The following is a 19,974-nucleotide window of genomic DNA, read 5'->3' on the forward strand; positions in this document are numbered from 1 at the left end:
CCCCACTCATTCTTCCTCATTACCCCAGGTGCCATCCTACCCCCTCCTCTTTTCTCTTTGCTCCCCTCCCCAGGTCAGCATGACTCCCACGTTTTACAGTGCTCATCTCCAGCTCTCTATCCAAATTCCAGACCCAGTCGATCAGCTGCCATGTTGACCCGACTTTCAAACATCTGGGTCTTTCCAAGTTCATGTGCTTTCAGTTCATGCTTCACTGGTTCCCCAACACTCCAATAGGATAGAACTAAGAACTTCAGTTCTTGGAAATATGCATCCAGCCTCTGAAATCTTACAGTGATTTCCTCTACCTGGAATATTCTCCACACCCTTGCCCAGCCCCCTGAACCTCATCCATCCCTTAACACCCAGCTGAAATGCCATGTCCTTTGTCTCATACTTTTGCCACTTTCCCTGCTCTTGCCTCCAGAAAGAAAAAATAAATTCTCAAAAGATGGTTCCTCCTTGGTAGTATATAAGGTGTCCATTCACCAGTTCTCATTCTTACTTGACTCTGGGCAATAGAAACAAGGCCCTGTCTCTCCCTTTTGTATTCTTAGCACTTAGCACAAGCCTACCAAAGAGAGAGGCCAGACAAGCCTTCACTGAACTGAATTAAATATGGGTTCTGACTGCCTAATAGACTGGCACAGACATTCTTTTCTCAGGTCAACAGAATGATAATTATTTCCAATAGTATGACATTCTTCAAGTGTATGCTCTTATAATAATGCTGTCACTAATTATTATCATTAACATGAGGTCATACTTTACTGACCATGAAGTCGGGGAGACATTAGTGCTATATGAGTAGTAAGTACCCCTAGCTTCCTCCATGGCTGAGGCTCCTGGAACAGCAGGAAAGAATCACATTGGGGAGTATGTGGGTACTAGAAACGTGGGATTCTAGGGGGCTGAAGATACGACTTCATGGGAAGAACAAAATATATGGGGGATGGACAGATGTCACCTAACTTAGAATCTCAGACTGTGAGGAAACTCTAAAATCTGATATCAGATTTTTGGGTCCCCCTTTTTACTATAGCAATGCACATATGGCAAACAGCATTTTAACTAATATCTAGTGTGCCACTCAGCAACGATAACTACAGTCACATTCACACTACGGTACAACCATCTATCGTCCTTCCAAACTCATCTTTCCAAACGGAAACTCCCTACTCATTACACACAAGCTCTCAGAGCTGAATGTTGGTGGCTCACACCTCAGGAGGCTGAGATCTGAGGACCATGGTTTGAAGCCAGCCCAAGAAGAGAAGTCCATGAGATTCTTATCTCCAATTAACTACTAAAAAGCCAAAATGAAACTGAGGCTCGGGGCTGGGAAGGTGGCTCAGTGGTAGAGCGCTTACCTTGCATGCATGAGGCCCTGGGTTCAATTCCTTAGCACCACATAAGCAAAAAGAAAAAAGCTGGAAGTGGCGCTGTGGCTCAGGTGGTAGAGTGCTAGCCTTGAGCTGAAGAGCTGAGGGACAGTGCCCAGGCCCCACAAAAAAAAAAAAAAAAAAAAGAAAGTAAGTGAGGCTCTAGTGGTTGAGTACCAGCCTTGAGCAAAAAAAAGGCTGAGTGAAACTGCCTAGGTCCTGAGTTCTAGCCCTAGGACTATACCCCACCTTCACTCTCCCCCATACACAAAAACTCCCACAAGCTCCATCCTCATCTTCCTCCAACTCCTGACAGTCATTTCTCTTCTGTCCTGTCTTTGACTTTGACTACTTTATATGGAATCATACAACGCTTTTCCTTTTGTCTTTGGCTTATTCTACTTTAAGTTTCATCCCTATTATATGATATATGAAAACTTACTTCATTTTGAAGGCTGACTAATATTCTACTGTTTGGATAACCTTGTCTTCGGGCATTGATCCATTGAGAGACATTTGGGTTGCTTCCGCTCTTTAATATTATGAATAATGTTGCAATGAACATGCGTGTGCAACTGTCTGTTTTAGTTTCTGCTCACAATGTTTTTGGGTATATATCCAGGAGACTTGATGGATCATATGGTAATTTATGTTCAATTCTTTTTTTTTTTTGGGGGGGGGTCTGGTCATGGGGCCTGAACTCTGGGCCTGGGCGCTGTCCCTCAGCTCTTCAGCTCAAGGCTAGTGCTCTACCACCTGAGCCACAGCACCACTTCCGGTTTTTTTCTTTTTGCTTATGTGGTGCTGAGGAATCAAACCCAAGGCCTCAGGCATGCAAGGCAAGTGCTCTACCACTGAGCCACCTTCCCAGCCCCTTATGTTCAATTCTTTAATTGGCTGCCCTATTTTACCTCCTCATCAGCAGGGCACAGAGGTTCCACTTCACTTAAGCAATGTGCTTCCTGGCCTCTGGGGAGGCACAAGTTCTCTGTGCTTCTTACGTTCTCCATCTACAACATGAGAGTCAGAATAGACAATCTCTAAGGCTTCTTTCAGCCATTAAAGAACAATTGTGGCTTACTTAAGGTGAGATTATAGCCAAGAATCAGTCTGGATGGTTCATGAAGCATGAGTTGGTACATGAACTCTTTTCTGATGATGGCAATGTAATAGGCTTTCCTAGAGAAAGGCAACAAGTTTAAAAAAATTCTTCTCATGCCCTCAGCTCTCCTAATGAATGGGAATCACTGTCTGAGCATGCGCCCTCTGATGAGAAATGTCCTCCCCTGTAGCTTGCCTCACTCACACAATGACCTATAGGATAAGTATCCAACAGCACAGGTAAGATGCCAAGGCATAGCAGAATTCACCATTTATTCAACGTCACAGAGCCAGCCAGTGGGAGCCTAGATCTGCCCTGAGGGGTAGGGTTGTATTCAGAGGCAGGTTCTTAACTACCCAGGAAGGTTCCCAGGTCTTCCTTTGCTCCTTTTTTTCCATTCCATTTCCTCTGCAAGGACTAACTCAATGTCCTTATCTATAGCATTTAAACTCCTTACTTTCGGGTGTAACTGTTCCAGAATCCCCTCAGTGAACACTTTTTCATAGTCATTTTTTCAGGCAGCTTTCCAGAAAAATCATTTTGAAGACACAGTCCTTGAAGGTGTAAGAAAGAATAGATAGATAGATAGATAGATAGATAGATAGATAGATAGATAGATAGATAGATAGATAGATAGATAGATCTGAAAGGTTTATATACATTATTGCACTGAAGCTTTGACAATCTCCTTTTACCCTGGATTTTAATGGCCTATGTCCTTTATAAGCAAGGTCACTGAAATTCAGAGGACAGAAATTCATTAACATTACTCAACCCAGAAGTAACAGGGCTGGGTAGCTGGCCTGGTGCACTGACTGCACCTGAACCGTGATCCTTCCTATGTGGATAGGCTTGGAGGGAATTCAAGTGCCATTTAGGAAAATCACTACCAGATCAATGACACATAATGATCTTGGGTGCTGACCTGGCATTAGAAAGGAGCTGAAATGCATGGAATTGAAGAGGTTGGGAGTTTCCAGCTGTGGCAAGCCAAGGGTCTCTCTAGATGAGGCACCGGAGGCTGTGTCCTCTCTGAACAAAGACGGTCCAGGATGCTACTGGATAACCCAGTGCTAGTTACCAAACATACTCACTGTATATTTACACTGAAGATCCAGCTTCAAGTAACTGAGTTTATCTGGTTAAGAAGAAACAGTCTTCTTAATTTGATGTAAATTTGATGTAAATCTTAACCTTGCACAAAGCTTGGCTGAGGTATGTGTATGTTGCAGAGGGAGGAATATATAGTCTCAGATTTAGCTGGGGAGGACTCTCAAAATGACTCTGAAGTACTAGAATGAGGTTAGGATTTCTTCCAAAAATGTGTACGAAATTTAAGTAAGATGGATGTAATAGATCTTCAATCCAAATAGGGGTAAAATCTCTTCAGATTTTTACGTGCAAAAGGTGTGTTATCTATCAGATCAACACCAATCTAGCTTGCTAATCCCTAAAGAACAGCCAGGTTTTGTGAGGTACAAGACACTTTCCTAACTTCCATGTTTCCAAAGACTGTGATTTCTATGCAGCAAGGTTAACAATGCACATTTCTTTACAGCATAGACTTAACAGTTTCACTGTGGTCCCTCTTTTTTTTGTTTTTTTTCCTTGGGTCCGGTAGTAGGGCCTGAACTCTGGGCCTGGGCACTGTCCCTCAGCTCTTCAGCTCAAGGCTAGCACTCTACCACCTGAGCCACAGCACCACTTCCGGCTTTTTGCTTATGTGGTGCTGAGGAATCGAACCCAGGGCTTCTGGCATGCAAGGCAAGCACTCTACCACTGAGCCACCTTCCCAGCCCCGTGTGGTCCCTCTTTTTAACTACTAAACATGCCAAATCAGATGCAGTCATAGGACAAAAACATGTACCATGTAGTATGAGGTTGTTGGATGTAGGCCAGAGGCTGACATGCGTTGGGAGTCACACACACACACACACACACACACATACACACACACAGATTCTGGGTCACAGCACTGGGAAAGTGACAATGCAAATCATGAAGCTGACATGCCTTGGGAGTCACACACACACACACACACACACACACACACACACACACACACACACACACAGATAGATTCTGGGTCACAGCACTGGGAAAAGTGACAATGCAAATCATGCTTAATACCACTGCATGGTGAAGCTGTTACTACAGCTCATGTTATCAAGGTCAGCTTTGGCCAATCCAAGTGAGTAAGTTTCCTTTCAGGAAGTTAATAAACTGTATGCCTCAAGTCCACACAGGTAAGGCATTTCTCTATAATAATGTTTTATTCATAAAACATCAACAGCCACACCTCTCAGTTTAAAACTGCCACTAAATAAACTGTTTTGGTTGTTGTTGTTGTTTTAAAGAAAACTTGCTAGATAGGCGGCATTTGGCAGACTCTCAAAGTATTTTACTTTATTTCTATAGGAGATCAATGTTGTTTCTATTTCAGGAGAGTATCAGCACCCGAGAGCATGAGAATTCATGGAATAAAGTGTGATTCATCTTGGCAATATTTCCCTGAGAAGGATTTCTGTGTTACTTCTTTTTGAGTGATTCAGAGAATTTCCAGTGACCATTATGCCATTACACTGTGACCTGCGTACAAGACGGTCTCACAATTGCACTCATCATAAGGCTGGAGCTTCCTATTAGACAAGTCTTTCAACAAGGTTGCAAATATTTTACCAGATTCAGCTTTTATTTTTCATCACTGGAAAAGATACAACTTTAGGGCAGTAATTAAAAGAAATATTAACTGAGAATGACATCTATGGGATAAAATCCCATAAAATCATATTGAGAATAGCCAATAGAGAACAGGTTGTCCTAATTTACCCTAATAAATGGATTTTTTTTAAGACTCTATCATAATGACACTACATGATTTGTGTGTGTGTGTGTGTGTGTGTGTGTGTGTGTTTATATGTAATGATATTGGTGCTTGTACTCAGGGCCTGGATACTACCCTTTTAGCTTTTTCACTCAAGGCTAATGCTCCACTACTTTAAAAAGCAGCTTCTTGGTTTCTTGGTGGTTAACTAGAGATACAAGTCTTTCAGACTTTCTTGCCTGGGCTGGCTTTGAAACATGATCCTCAGATCCCAGCTTCCTAAGTACCCAGGATTACAGGCATGAGCCACCAGAGCCCAGTAGCTACATGGTTTTTGAACAGAAAAGTGTAAAATGGACCTAAATTAGATAGACATTTTCATTCTGAATGTAAGGGCATCAAATCCACGTTTCTTTCTCAGCAAAGAGTGATTTGAATGCATTAAAAAAATGGGTCAGCTGCTGGTGGCCCACACCTGTAACCCTATCTTAGCTATTAAGGAGGCTGAGATTTGAGAATGCAATGCAAGCTGGCCCAGGCAAGAAAGCTTATGAGATACTTATTTCCAACGAACTACCAAAAAACTGAAGTGAAGCTGTGGCTAAAGTGATAGAGCACTAGCCTTGAGCAAAAAAGATTCAAGACAGGACCCAGCCCTGAGTTCAAGCCCAAGGACAAGCAAAACAAATAAACAACACAAAACGAAGATTTCTCAGTATGACAGAGTGTACAGAATCTTGGTCACCTGTCTTGCATCAAAGAATATGGTGGCCAAAGAGACAGAGAGAGGTTCGGAAAAATCTCCTCTTCTGGGAGTAGTGAGGGAAAGTCCCTTTTGGTCTCATCCTTGGAAATGGTGAATAGAAGCACACGTGATATCATAACAAACTGGGAATGGCATTCACTAAATCTGTTGCCCACTGTCACCTCTGTGAAGGGGAAGCCGCATAAACTCAAGCCCTAGTGCTAGAATATAGAAACAATTGAAAGCGAAGCGCTAGAAATACTTGATTGCTGGCAAACAAAACTATCAACTTATGTTGCACTTGGCCCGGAAATAAGTACTGCAGACGAGAAGGGGAAACGCCTGAGAACTCTTTGATGCTTTAGCTTGAAAGACAAACTTTAGTTAGTTCTAGTCGCTTACGAGTAGGAGACATTCGGAAAAGACACAAGAAGCCCATGTAAAAAGTATGTTTGCAGTAGGGGGAAGGCTAGACAAGGCAAACTTACAGACTTGAGGATCCCTGTGGCTTCTTCATGCAGCCAGGTAGGGTAGACCACTTCATCATTCAGTATGGCCTCAAAGAGGTCATCTTCATTCTCCGCCTCAAAGGGTGCATGGCCACACAGCATCTCGTAGAGCAATACGCCCATGGCCCACCAGTCAACAGCTGGCCCATACAGCATCTCCTGGAGAATCTGGGCAAAGGAGGACACTATGAGAGGGGTTGCAGGCATCTGCTGAACAAAGGCATTCCTCATGACTAGAGGAGAGGATGGACTACAGAAAAAAATGAAGTCTCCTGTGTTGGCATGCTTGCTTTATTCCATCTTATAGACTGGTCTATAGCAGTGTCTTCTCTACTGAGTGATGAAGCATTTACAATCTGCTCAGGCCATGGGAGTGGCACATGCAGACTCAAAACAGCCATGTGTTTGAAAATCTACCAATACAGCCAAGTGCTGGTGGCTCACACCTGCAATCCTAGCTACTCAGGAGGCTTAGATCCAAGCATCATGGTTCAAAGCTGGCCTGGAGCAGGAAGGTCCATGAAACTTTCATCTCCAATTAACCAACAAAATGCCAGACTTGAGGCATGGCTCAAACATTAAAGCACCTGCCCTCAGCAAAAACAACAAATCAACAACAAACCCAAGATACAGCATGATGCCCTGAGTTCAAGCCCAATTACCAGCACAAAAAAAAAAAAGAAAGGAAGGAAGGAGGAAGGAAGAAAAGAAGGAAGGAGAGAGAGAGAGAGAAAGAATGAAGAGAGGGAGAGAGAACTAACAAAACAGAGAGAAGAGACTGGGTTCTTTCCTTCATATGAGACTCAAAAGCTTGTCTTTAGATCTGCTAAATGAGGCTGGCATTAAACCACCACATAGAGACAAGAAGGAAAATGAATTAGGTTGCCATGAGGGGAACATACTTTGTCTTCATTTAAGTGAAGTCTAAAGCAACTGCAAAATTTATCATTATTTTTAGCCCAAAATTTTATTTACATGAACCTCGGACATTTTCAGCCCATTCGCCCAGTGAACCATAACATCTGGAGGCGTTCACGCCCAGTACTGCCTGCATGGCTGTGGCACATGAAAACAGCCTGTGGCAATGGTTGTGGTCAGGGAGGGCTCCACAGGTACACTCACCTCTGGAGCAATGTAGTCAGGTGTGCCACAGAACGTGGCTGTGGTGACTCCATTACAAATCCCCTCCTTACACATTCCAAAGTCTGCCAGCTTACAGTGACCTTCATGATCCAACAGCACATTGTCCAGCTTCAGATCGCTGAAAGAAACCAAGATAGGCATGTGATTAGGGCAGCCAGGCTCCAAACCACCAATGAGAGGACAAGATGGTGTGATCAGACCAATTGTAGTCACCCGGCTTTCTATACACACTTCAGAAGGAAAAAAAAAAAAACACATCTCTGGGTTATACAGTTTTTTTTTCATTTTTTGAATGTTATTTATTGTAAAAAATACTGTACAGAGGGGTTACAGTTACATGAGTAAGGTAATGAGTCCAGTTCCTTTCGAGCATTGTTACCTCCTCCTTTGTTTTTCCCCTACCATCCCTTCCCTCCCTACCTTCCCAATACAGATTTTTTTTTAAGTCTTAGAACTTACCTCAGCCCTATGAAGATGGGGCCCATACATGGGATAATTCCATATAAAAACACAGCTGTCTGTGAGTGTGTGTATATGTGTGTGTGTGCGTGTGTGTGTGCATGCACACGTATATGCACCATGCTGGGGCTTGAACTCAAGGCCCTGGGCTATCCTTTGGCTTTTTTGCTTACCACTGGCACTCTACCACCAGAGCCATACCTCCACTTCTCTATTTTTGGAAGTTAGATGGAGATAAGAGTTTCATGGACTTTTCTGTCCGGGATGGCTTCGAATTGCTATCCTCAGATCTGAGCCTTCTAAGTAGCTAAGATTACAAGCATGACCCATCAGTGCCCAGCTCAAAATGTAGCTCTCTTTTAGAAACTAAAGGGAGGAGAATATGACTGTCCAAGGCTTTCTGTGTGCATTGTACCCGTATTAGAGTTCACTGCCCCATATTAGAGTTCACTCAGCATTCATGGAGCAACTGGTATTGTGTGCCAGGGTCTGTGACAGACAAACAAAAACACAGATAACCTTTCTCCACAAGAACCTTAAAATAGAATGAGGCCACAAATAGCAAAGCTCCATGAAGGCAGGGGTCAGGCTGATTTAGTTCACCATTATGTCTCAATTATGTATGCAAACAGAGCGAGAGAAAAAAAATCACCAACTGCTGTATAATATCAGTGGTATAACTGAATTACAAATCAAGCACTATGAGACCAATATAAAGGAGCAATTCATTGTTTCTAGTGGAAGGAGAGAGGCATAGCTTCACAGCAGAAATTGAGCTGGGTCTGAACGCATATGTTGGAGTTTCCCACTCAGAGGAGGGAGTGAGAAGACATGGAGGTGTTAGAGGCAGACACAGAGGGGCCGATGTGCAGCTGGGCTCTGAGGACCACTGCTGGAATGGGCTGGACAGTAGGGCTGACAAGAAAGCATGAAGCCATTAAAAAATATCTCTGGGCTGGGGAGGAAGATGAAGTCATTCAAGTTGTAAAGGGCCCTAAGGGCCACGCTGAGGAACTGAACAACTCCCGGCTGGTCTCTGTCCAGCCTGGATCATGTTGCAGTCCAAGGAATGAAGAGGTTCCCAGCAGTACAGAAAAAGATTGGCTAGGGACAGCTGAAACTGTCAGGGAGATGTGGAGACATGAATTTGGCAGGGATGGATGGCCAGGAAAGTCAGGGTCAGGGTAAGGAGAGAGGAGAGCTTCTAAAAACATAAAATCAGTAATGGGCCTTCATATCTATGAGGGTAACCAGGGAGGAGGTGACATCTCCTGGGTTCTGTCTTAAAGCAATACTTAGTAGGAACATTAATAACCAGGAGAAAGAGACGCAGGGTTTGTATGGGTACACCCAAGATCCACTGGAAGCCTGGTACATGATGAGGGTCCTGGGGGAAACAAAGGCAACTTTCTACCCCTCTCTGAACCCCTCTGAGCTAGAACACTGGAAGGAAGTGAATTTCCAGCATAACTGGTGAAAAGCCCTTCGTATAGCATGGCTCCACACCGACAAGACAGACTGTCTGCAGGTAAAAGGCAGCATTCTTAAAACCATCTTCCCCAGTACCAGCTTTCAGCCTCTGGCTGTGTGTGTGTGTGTGTGTGTGTGTGTGTGTGTGTGTGTGTGTGTGTGTGTGTGTGTGTGTGTGTGTGTGTGTGTGTGTGTGTGTGTGTGGGCTTTCAGCCTCTGGCTGTGTGTGTGTGTGTGTGTGTGTGTGTGTGTGTGTGTGTGTGTGTGTGTGTGTGTGTGTGTGTGTGTGTGTGTGTGTGTGTGTGTGTGTGTGTGTGTGTGTGTGTGTGTGTGGCAGCATTCTTAAAACCCCAGTACCAGCTTTCAGCCTCTGGCTGTGTGTGTGTGTGTGTGTGTGTGTGTGTGTGTGTGCGTGCGTGTGTGCACTCCAGGCCTCAGGCTTGAACTCAGAGGCTGGGCACTGTCTCTGAGCTTTCTTGTTCAAGGCTAGTGCTCTACCATTTAAGTCATAGCTCTACTTCTGGCTTTGGGGTGGTCTATACCTTTTTTTTTCAACAGATGTGTTTGGAGGGAAACCACATGAGTTGTCAGCAAAAAGGAGGCTACACATCAAGCAGGGGACATCGGGTAACCTGGATATTCCCCTTGCTGCCCTGGCTGTAGGCCACCTGGTGGGCAGCCATGGTGGCCCCCTCACCGTGGTTTCTCCAGCATCTGCAGCCAAGTCTCCCTGGACTTTCCTGCACAAGTGGGCTGTGTCAGGGCTCCCGTGGGTCTAGTTCTTTGTCTTGGATCTGAGAAGAAAAGGTCATTGGCCTTCCAGGCCCCAGGGAAAGGGCTGGTTTCTGCCTGGCCCAATGAGGTAAGGACAGAACTGGTACAACCTGGCTCTTACACCATTCCCTCAACGTGAGTTGACATGGCCTGTCCATGTAGGTCTTATGATAGTGGTCACTGGGAAACACCCGAGGTTGAAACAAAGCCTTGTTTCCAGGACAAATATTGCTGATAAATATGGCAAACGCAGTAGGACTTTCTCAGCCCAGACTGAGAAAGTCTGTTCCACAGTGCTGTCTAGGACCCACGTCTGCTGAGCACCTGTGCATTCATTTCAGCAAAGTAAACCCTCTCTGGGAAGAATCCTCCTCATACAGTCCTGTTCAACCCAACCCAAAACACACACACACACTACCACCACCACCACCACCACCACCACCACCACCATCCCCACCACCACCACCCCCACCCCCACCACATCCATAGGCTGAGCCTTGTGCGGCTGGCTTTATCAACACCACATCCCAATTCAGCTGTCCAGGCCTGCTTAGGCCTGAGCTCAGAGCAACTGTCCCTCACATTTCTACACAAGGTTACTGAGTTTCTGAACTTTCCTGAAGCCATTATGCCTGCCTGCTGAGGTATCGGAAACAATCTTCTTGGGCAATGGAAACAAGTGCTAACAGAGCCCCACAAGGGGCTGCAGAGCTGACCTGTGATTGCTCAAGAGAGCTGGAGACGAACATCCCAGGGAAGAGGTTTGAGTCCTTGTTACTCAGCTGCTAGGATGAGTGGCAGGGATTGTTCAGGGAGAGAAAAAGTGCTTGCTCATCAGTTTGTCAGTCAGCCATCACAGGCCCCTATGTAGAAAGTCCTAGAACAAGCTTTCAGGAGACACACCTGAACAGCACAGGGGATGTGACTCATCTTGGTCATAAGACACCTGCGGCCATGAAGACAGGTCAGGCCACCTTCTCAGGCTAATTTTAGAATATTCCCAGAACTGTTCATGTCCCAAAAGAAACATCAGAGTGAGCTTCCTACCAGGCACACTGGGGTCCCAAGAGGATTCAATATATCGGTTCAGCCCTGAGCCCAAATACCTCACAACCCCTGTGAAGTCTGCCCTGGATATTCCAATGCCAATTCTACCTCTAGAGCACGGGGTTGATGCCCCTATGGCAACCCCCCATCACTGGATCCCAGAAGGGTCTGCCATGCATCTGTGTTCCTCTGAGCAGGAGCTGAGCCTTACTCTTTCCTAGCTACAATTCTGTCCTGAGGAAGGGTCTGGCCAGAGATAAAGGGAAGAACACAAGGGGCATCTAGTGGGCTTCTCTGGCTAATTTAGAACATGTCTTAACCTAAGGGGAAGGAAAGAATTTTCATAAAACTCACCAGAATCCTTGTTCAAAAGTGTTTAAACTTATACAAAGGAGTATGCTTCACCCTTTGAAATTGATTCCAGAGGGAAAATAAGAAACCTGAATGGAAGTTGAAATTCTTTTTTTGGAGAAGCCAGAGAAAGGAAACTGATTCAGGAAGGGCAGCCTTAAGGCCAAAGGATTAATAAGAACCTTTACTTCTTGGCTTACATCCAAATGACAGAGCTACACATGGAAAGGGTTAATCAAACAAAAGGTATTGAACCTCATGAAGTTATGGTCAACTTCCATATTAAGGGTAAGCCATATCTTTATTGGAAAAAAAACTAACCAAAAAACAACTAATTGTCAGTGCTAGTGGCTCAAGCCTGTAATTTAAGCTACTCAGGAGGCTGAGATCATACTTTGAGCCCAGTGTAGGAAGGAAAGTCTGTAAGATTCTTATCTCCAATTAACCACCAAAAACCTGTAAGTAGAGCTATGGCTCAAGTAGTGGAATGCCAACGTTGAGTGAAAAAAAGCTAAGGATAGAGCTCAGAGTTCAAGCCTTACTATACACACACACACACACACACACACACACACACACACACACACACACACACACACACACACACACAAATATACACAAACAAACACATACAGACACACACAATGCTACCCTATGACTCCTGACTAACTTGAAATGTGCAGAGGTCAGTTTTTGGCTTTGGAGTTCCTTAGTATTGAATGCCAACAAATAACTCAGCAACCAAACTTAACAAGGCTCCACAATGAAGATTACAAGTTCATACAGGGCCGAGGCTCAGATCCTAAAATGCCAAAAACACAATTACGGGCTCACCAGTCATTAGCTCACTGAGCACTGGTATTTAATAGCTAAAGCTTTTGTCATGCCAGCAAAAGAAGGAGAGACAGAGCTATTTTATCCACTGGGTGCCTGAAAGGTGCTTTGTTAATGCTGGGTAAGCAGGGTTACTTAAAATGCCTGCAGTAGTGTCAGAGAGAATTCCCAAGTAGCTGAGGACAAAGAAGATTCTGAAATTGGGTTTATTTTCTTTCCACTCTGAGCTGTCCTGAGAGTAATAAAATAGAGTGGAATGGGATCTTCTGCTTAGATTCCTGGCTTCAGCTGCCTCTCCAAAAGAAATAAAGAAACGTTGAGTTTGAACTGGCTACTTTGAATAAGCATGAATCTAGAAGGCTAGTCACATTCGGTGACAATTTTTAATGCCTTTTAAAGATGATTTGTGGAGGACATTTTAAACATGTATATATAGAAGATGACAGAACTGATCACCCAGCACCAGCAAGTGTTGGTGAAAACAATTGTTACATCTCCTCATTTCCCATGGTGACCCATTTTTTGTCCCAGATTATTTTGAAACCAATCCTAGGCATGAAGTCATCTCATCTATATTCTATTATCTAATTCTAAATGGTAACAACTCTTTAATACAATATAATGTCAATACCAGGTATCATAAAATGACACTTTCCATATAACTGGCAGTGTATTAGGTGCTTGTTTTTGTTTTTGTTTGTCGGTCGTGGGGCTTGAACTCTGGGCTTGGGCTCAGCTCTTCAGCTCAAGGCAAGTGCTCTACTGCTTGAGCCATAGCACCACTTTCAGTTTTCTGCTGGTTTATTGGAGATAAAAGTCTCAGGGACTTTCCTGCTTGGGCTGGCTTTGAACTGTGATCCTCAGATCTCAGCCTCCTGAGTAGCTAGGATTTCAGGCGGGAGTCACTGGCATCTGGCTCTAGTTTTCTGTTGGTTTTTTGGGGTCTATTGCTTATTTGCCGTGTGTGTGTGTGTGTGTGTGTGTGTGTGTGTGTGTGTGTGTGTGTGTGTGTGTGTGTGTGTGTGTGTGTGTGTGTGTGTGTGTGTTCTGAGGGACAGTAGCTAACATATTCAACACTTTTCAAATGCTAAGTGGCTTATATATACTCTCTTATTTCTTAGTTTATGTTTTATGCATGTCACTGTGAACTGTATTATCAGAATTCTGCCAAACCACTCGTTTTTCCCTTTGGTGTGGGGAAGAAATTTGATGGTTTTGGGTGGGATTGTAGGAGTAGGGGAGCACCTAACAACTATTTCTTTAGTGTTCAAATATTCAGAAGATGATATCTTGTTCTCCTCTAAGGGGTAGAGGCTGGCATGTGGGTGTTAAGAGGTGGTCTTTGTCAAGAGAATGAATTTGGATTCGGATTTTTTAAAAAATTGAAACAAATCTAGTTAGGACTAGCTTATGTGTGGACTGTCTATAAAATCTTAACTAACTTCACCATTTGAAGCAAAATGATTATTGGTAAAACAATTTTGAAAAGTCAATGAAACAGCAAAAGCCTAACATTTTGGCCCATCATACGTAAGTGTCACAAGAATGGCAGGGTCACCTGACATAATCTGTTCATCCACGCAACAAATCTGAGCATTGCCTATGAGCCTGGCAATATGCAAGGGCCTCAAGATATAACAAGCAAAGGGGGCATCTTTCCTATCCTTAGGATGGTTAATGACAGATGGGTGAAGCAATCGAACTACTGCACAACTAAACTCATTATAAATTGTGAAAAGAAAATATGGGAGTATATAAAAGAGGGCCTGTCTTAAATGCTGAGGGAAGCGTACCCAGGAAAATGACACTTGAGCTGAGTTATGAAGGTTATTATGCAGAGAAAGACAGAGGCAGAGACAGAGAGACAGATAAGGAAATAAAGGTAAGGAGGGGAGCTCTAGAAAGAGGAAATAGAGGGACAGATGCTTAGTACAGTTGAAAAATGAGGCCTAGTATGTGAGTTGGGAAGTTAACTACTGGAGTATCCCAAATATAAGTCATAGTGGAGAGAAAAACAAAGGAAGGGGTAACAATGCCTACAATAAATATACTCATTACCTTGCTGATGTAACTGTAAGCTTTATAAGAAAATAAAATTTTTAAAAAGTCATAGTGGCCTTGACAAGGGTGTGGGCAGTCAGGTACAGAGAACTGAATGGGTCCAGAACACCAGGGGTTAGAGTACGGAGATTTAGTCATGGAAATATGTACAGGATAAAGACGAGATGTCAGCAGGTCCTGGCTCATGAAATTTACTTTGGACATGCTGAGCTATTTTTTCAGACTTGCAAATGGAGATGTTTAATAGGCAGCTGAATACACATGGCTAGAAGTAGAGGAAAGGCTGAGCTGGAGATATAAATTTAAGAGTTATTACCTGGGTGTGGATGAGTTCACTTGAGGGAAAGGATCTAAAAGGCAAGGGCCTAGAACTGGGCATAGGGAAAAGGCTCTGGCTTTTTTTTTTTAATACCAAGTCCATGAACACTCACGACAAATGAGACCCAGCATCAGGAGCAGAGCTGAGGGCTCAGGAAAGGGGGGTAACTTTGCCTACTGGGTTGTCTAGATGGAGTGGTGCTGAGGCTTAATCAGTTAACTTCGTATGTTCTTACCAGTGCCCAGCAGATTCCTCTTAAACTTTTAGTCTTGTTTTCTGATGCAATGCTCTTGTGGGTATAAACACACCTATTTCATTTTGTAAAGGTGCTTTTTTTTTCTGCATCGTACATGATGATAAAATTTGGAAACCAAGTTCACTTATATGTTATCAGAGGAATGGTTAATAAATTATAACATTTCTATGACAGAATCCTGTGAAAGTTGCCAAAATTTAATAAAGACAAACATTAAAGGAAAGTGTTATTATAACAGAATTTTTGTCTTTTTGAAATTTATTTCCTTGCTGATTTGCATTTTTCTAGTCTATTCACGTGTTACCCATTTAAAAACTTACATTTTAAAGGAGCTCATTATATATTAGAGAGAGTAATAGTTTGGACATATTTGTAGCAGATATAATTTCCTAATTTGTTTTCAAATTTTTTATGCTAACTTCTATATTTTTTGATAGTCAATTCTGAGTCTTCCATTTATAGCTTGATTTTTATGTTTTATTTACCATTGGGTACAATTATCAGTGAAAGAACAGGACACAAACTTGTATCCTTTTAATTATGTTGCAATGGTAGAATGGGGGATAAATAAAAGAAAGAGACAGGAGAGAGAAGTACAGAAGATATAAAAATCTATTTCTGAGTGATGTCTATGGGTGATTTTTCTTATATTTCCTAAACTTCTTACCAGAATCACAGACTACTTTGATATGGATGAATAAGCCATTAAAATGTATGTTTCCATACCCTAGTTTTAACCTTCTTCTTTGGTTTCTATATCATTTAAGTCATAATCTCCAAGAAAGATGTGTAGGGAAAAAGACCCATTAGTAAGAATAATAAATATTTCTCCTGGAAAGAAGGTTGGAAGGGAATGCTAAAAGAGTCACCTTACTTGCTTAGAGAAGCTGCATGTTTGGGGTTCTCAGCGTCCTGAACCTGTTGCTTATTTGTAACCACTGACATTATCTGGTGTCTACTACACACAGATAATCGTTGTGGGGGAGCATTTACAATCTCAATGGTCCCAAAATATACCCTGGCGCCTGATCTGTGTAAGAAAATGCAGCCCTGGTAAGGAAGCAGCACTCCTGGTTGTTAAGTGAAGTCTGATGCTATTTCTTCTCTCAAAGGTGACAAATTATGTAGTGTCTTAGGGGACCAATCTGCTGACACATCTGCTTAAGAACAAGTGTACACAGGAGACATACACATTCATCATTATGACTGGAATGTAGTTACTCATTTTCTAGGGCTTGAACTTGCACTCTACTTTTTTCCACCCAAAGCTGCAGCTCTACCACTTGAGCAAACACACCTCCATTTCTGGCTCTTTTCACTGGTTAATTGGAGACAAAGAACCTCATGGACTTTCCAAATGAGGCTGGCTTTGAACCTCAATCCTCAAATCTGTCTCCTCAGTAGCTAGGATTCCAGATGTGAACTGCCAGCACCTGGCAGAGTTACTCATTTTCTAATGACTGAAAAATTTTCAGTCAGTAATTTCCAACCCAGCTGTAAGGCTCCCTCTCTGGCCTCCCTCATATCACCACCCAACAGTTAACAGGGGATGGGAAATTATAAACATGACCTCTGTGTGTGCCTAGTTGCTATATCCCCTTTTAACACCCCTTTAACAGAGCCAGAGCCAGGAGCTCACAGGCGAATTCCCACAGCTCCAATGCTGGTCCCCAGGCAGTCTTGGGTGTTTGATGCCCTCAGTATTCAGGCAGCATGCCCAACCTCCACTAAGTGTATACACAATGCTCTAACTTAAACTTGAGCAAAAGAACTGTGAGATTTCCTCTCACTTTGTCCAGGTAGGAGGAAAAAAAAGAAAGGAAAAGAAACATACCGAATAATCCCCAATGACTTTCTGGACAAGTACAAGAGGAAATGAGTTTTATTAACAAGTACCTTTTACAGGTCATATGGTTCCTTAGAATCATCAAATGCATGAACCATGAGGCTGACAGTTGAGACTTACAATCTTTAAAAAATTTATTCAACATTCTCTACCACCCAATCCCCCAGGAGTGTTGAAATTCCCCAACTGAAGCAGTACAAATTTATCCAGTAGCTCCTTACAGTACTGACATTTTGTCCTTGCCAAGAAAATCTCTTTCACTGATTCTTCCTGCCAAAAATGCTTCTTAAAGGCTACCTGGTAGCATTCATCTTGTAGATTTCACCCAACGAAGAAAAGCGGTGAGGCAGCTCAGAAGATTGCAGACAAAGAAGACATTAGGAGGTGATTGGCCCTCTATCGCTTCCTAACATCAGACACGGGGGCCTCCTGACTGTTGGGCTGAGCTCTGGAAATACAGAAAGGAGACTGAGGCTAACAACACACTTGAATTTGCTAGTCCAGCAGGGATAAGTGAGTTAGCTTTATAAGCTGAACCCTCAGACTTCTCCCACAGAGAGCCAAGTAGAGTTGGCCCACAGAAAACCACCTGTGCGGGTAGGCTTGGCTTCCCGGCCAAAAATAATCCAAGAAAGAAAATGGAGGTTTTCTTACAGCCAGTCACTCAAGGGCAAGAACACACACAGGATCAAAGAGCCATGGGAATTCTGAGAGTCTGCAAAGGGAGCAGGGTAGGCTGGTTGCCTGCAGGGCCGGCAAGTGAAGAAGACATGATGACTTCCGTTGAGGTGGATTCTGAACTTGATTTCCTAGATCTTCATCACAGCCAAAGGTAGCTGTGCAGTGGGGAAGAGGAAGGGCCGGACAGGGAAGATGGAGTCTGCCAGGTTTATGTTGGACACCAATATGCCTCCGATTCATAGTATGAAAGTCTATTAAACATCAGAGGGCTCACAGCTCTGGGTAAATGCCCTTTACCAGCATTGTTGTTGACTGAAAAACATTTAGGGGTTCCCTTCTCAACAAGATAACCTATACAACTGAGCGGCTAATACAGATATATGGAGTAGGTGTACAGGATGAATAAGTATTATACAGAGTACATGAGGACTGTAGTTTATAAAAGTGTACTGAACTAAGAGTTTTTCCTAAGTAACTTTAACCATTCACAAAATAAACTCTCCAATCTTAGGGCTTGAACTCAGAGCCTGGGTTCTGGCCCTGAGCTTTTTTGCTCAAGGATAGCATTCTACCAATTGAGCCATAGCTCTACTTTTTGGTAGTTAACTGTGGAAAAGAGACTCATGGACTTCCCTGCCTGGGCTAGCTTCAAACTGTGATATTCAGATCTCAGCCTCCTGAGTAGGTAGGATTAAAGGTAAGAGCCACCAGTGCCCTGGCTCTGTGTGTTTGTATGTGTGTATATCAGAAGTGGTGCTTGAACTCAGGACCCTCCATTCTTGCTTGGCTTTGCTGCTCAAGATTGCTGTTCAATCACTTGAGCCAAACCTCCATTTACAGCTTTTTTCTTCTTAGCTGGCAAGAATGGTCTCTTGGAGTTGTCTGCCTGGGCTAGCACTGAACCACAATCCTCAGATGTCAGTCTTCTGAGTAGCTACGATTATAGGTATGCGCCACTGGCACCTGCTTAATAAAATTTATTTTAAAAAATACATAAAGTGAAGTGTAACAAGATATCTTTGCTAGTTTTCTCTATTCTTACTAGAGGTACACAGACCCTGTCAGCACTGAAGCTGGTTCCTGGAAACTCTTCAGTTCATAGGAGATAGTAATGAACTTTGCCAGGATTAGAAATTTTCTTTTGCTTGGAAAAAGCAAGCACAATAAATTGAAGCATGTGTCCTTATATAATACAAAGAAGAATGCTATGCCACCAAAGAGGGGGGGTTTATAGGATCAGGTCCTGGAGAGGGTGCACAGGCTGCTTTTGGCAATTAGCTCAAATGTGAGCCTTTGTTAGCATTAGTCATGTCTTGTGCAATATTGGAAAGGAGGGAAGATGCCTCCTGTCTACAATTGCTTCAGCAGATCTCATCTGGTTACCTGTGATCCTCTTCTGGTTAAACCTGAGCCACCTAAATCGAAGTGTCTGGAAAATGCATGAAGAAAGACCTCCATAATTCAAGACCACTTCCAAGTCCTTGGCCACCTAAACCGAAGTGTCTGGAAAATGCATGAAGAAAGACCTCCATAATTCAAGACCACTTCCAAGTCCTTGGAGTTAATTGCTGGATTATAGTCAGAATTCCTTTGTTTTCTGCTTTTTTTAAAAAGATGTATTCCTTTAGTTGTTTGTTTTTCCTCACAAAATCAGAAGTATAGTATAGTTTGAGATTTGTTTTTTTTTCCAACATCCAAATAATATAAAATATTATCCTAGCAAACTATCCTATCTTACTGTCCTGTATGAAGGATACTATTTTCAAAGAAAATGTCTTCTTTGAAAATATTATCTTATTACTGATAAGACCATCTATAATTTTCTATATCCTGACTGGATGACAAGCTTCAGGGTCAGGCTTGGAATATTTCTCTGGTCATCTCTGGAGTTCTGGTCAGAGGCTGGACATAGGACAGCAATATGTGCCTGAGTCCATTTTCAGAAACCTCTACTGCTTTCTTACTAATGTTGGACTCATATCATAGCAGAATGATGAAGTTTTTAAAATTACCTCTGGGGGAACTAAATACTTTCTGAACAGTCCCTTTGCCTCTACTACTTGGTTTTGCAACCAAGCTCCCAATTTTCCCCAGGCAGCCATTTAGCTCTTCATTCTTAGAATGCCTGAATACTTGCATGTGGAGGCACTATCAAGGTTTCCAATTTTGTC

The 19,974-nt window shown here is 43.0% G+C and overlaps 1 protein-coding gene across 1 annotated transcript in view; it reads right to left on the bottom strand.

The window, feature by feature from the left end:
• Prkch (protein kinase C eta) overlaps positions 1-19,974 on the bottom strand; it is a 233,546-nt gene that overhangs the window by 20,782 nt on the left and 192,790 nt on the right. The window contains exons 11-12 of the mRNA XM_070032205.1: positions 7,685-7,823; positions 6,542-6,730 (exon numbers count right to left, since the gene is read on the bottom strand). Of these exons, the coding sequence (XP_069888306.1) occupies positions 6,542-6,730; positions 7,685-7,823 (328 nt within the window). The remainder of the gene's footprint in view (positions 1-6,541; positions 6,731-7,684; positions 7,824-19,974) is intronic.

This window comes from Dipodomys merriami, unplaced genomic scaffold, assembly GCF_024711535.1.
Source record: "Dipodomys merriami isolate MVZ:Mamm:240054 unplaced genomic scaffold, mDipMer1.0.p SCAF_1, whole genome shotgun sequence".
Classification (NCBI taxonomy): domain Eukaryota; kingdom Metazoa; phylum Chordata; class Mammalia; order Rodentia; family Heteromyidae; genus Dipodomys; species Dipodomys merriami.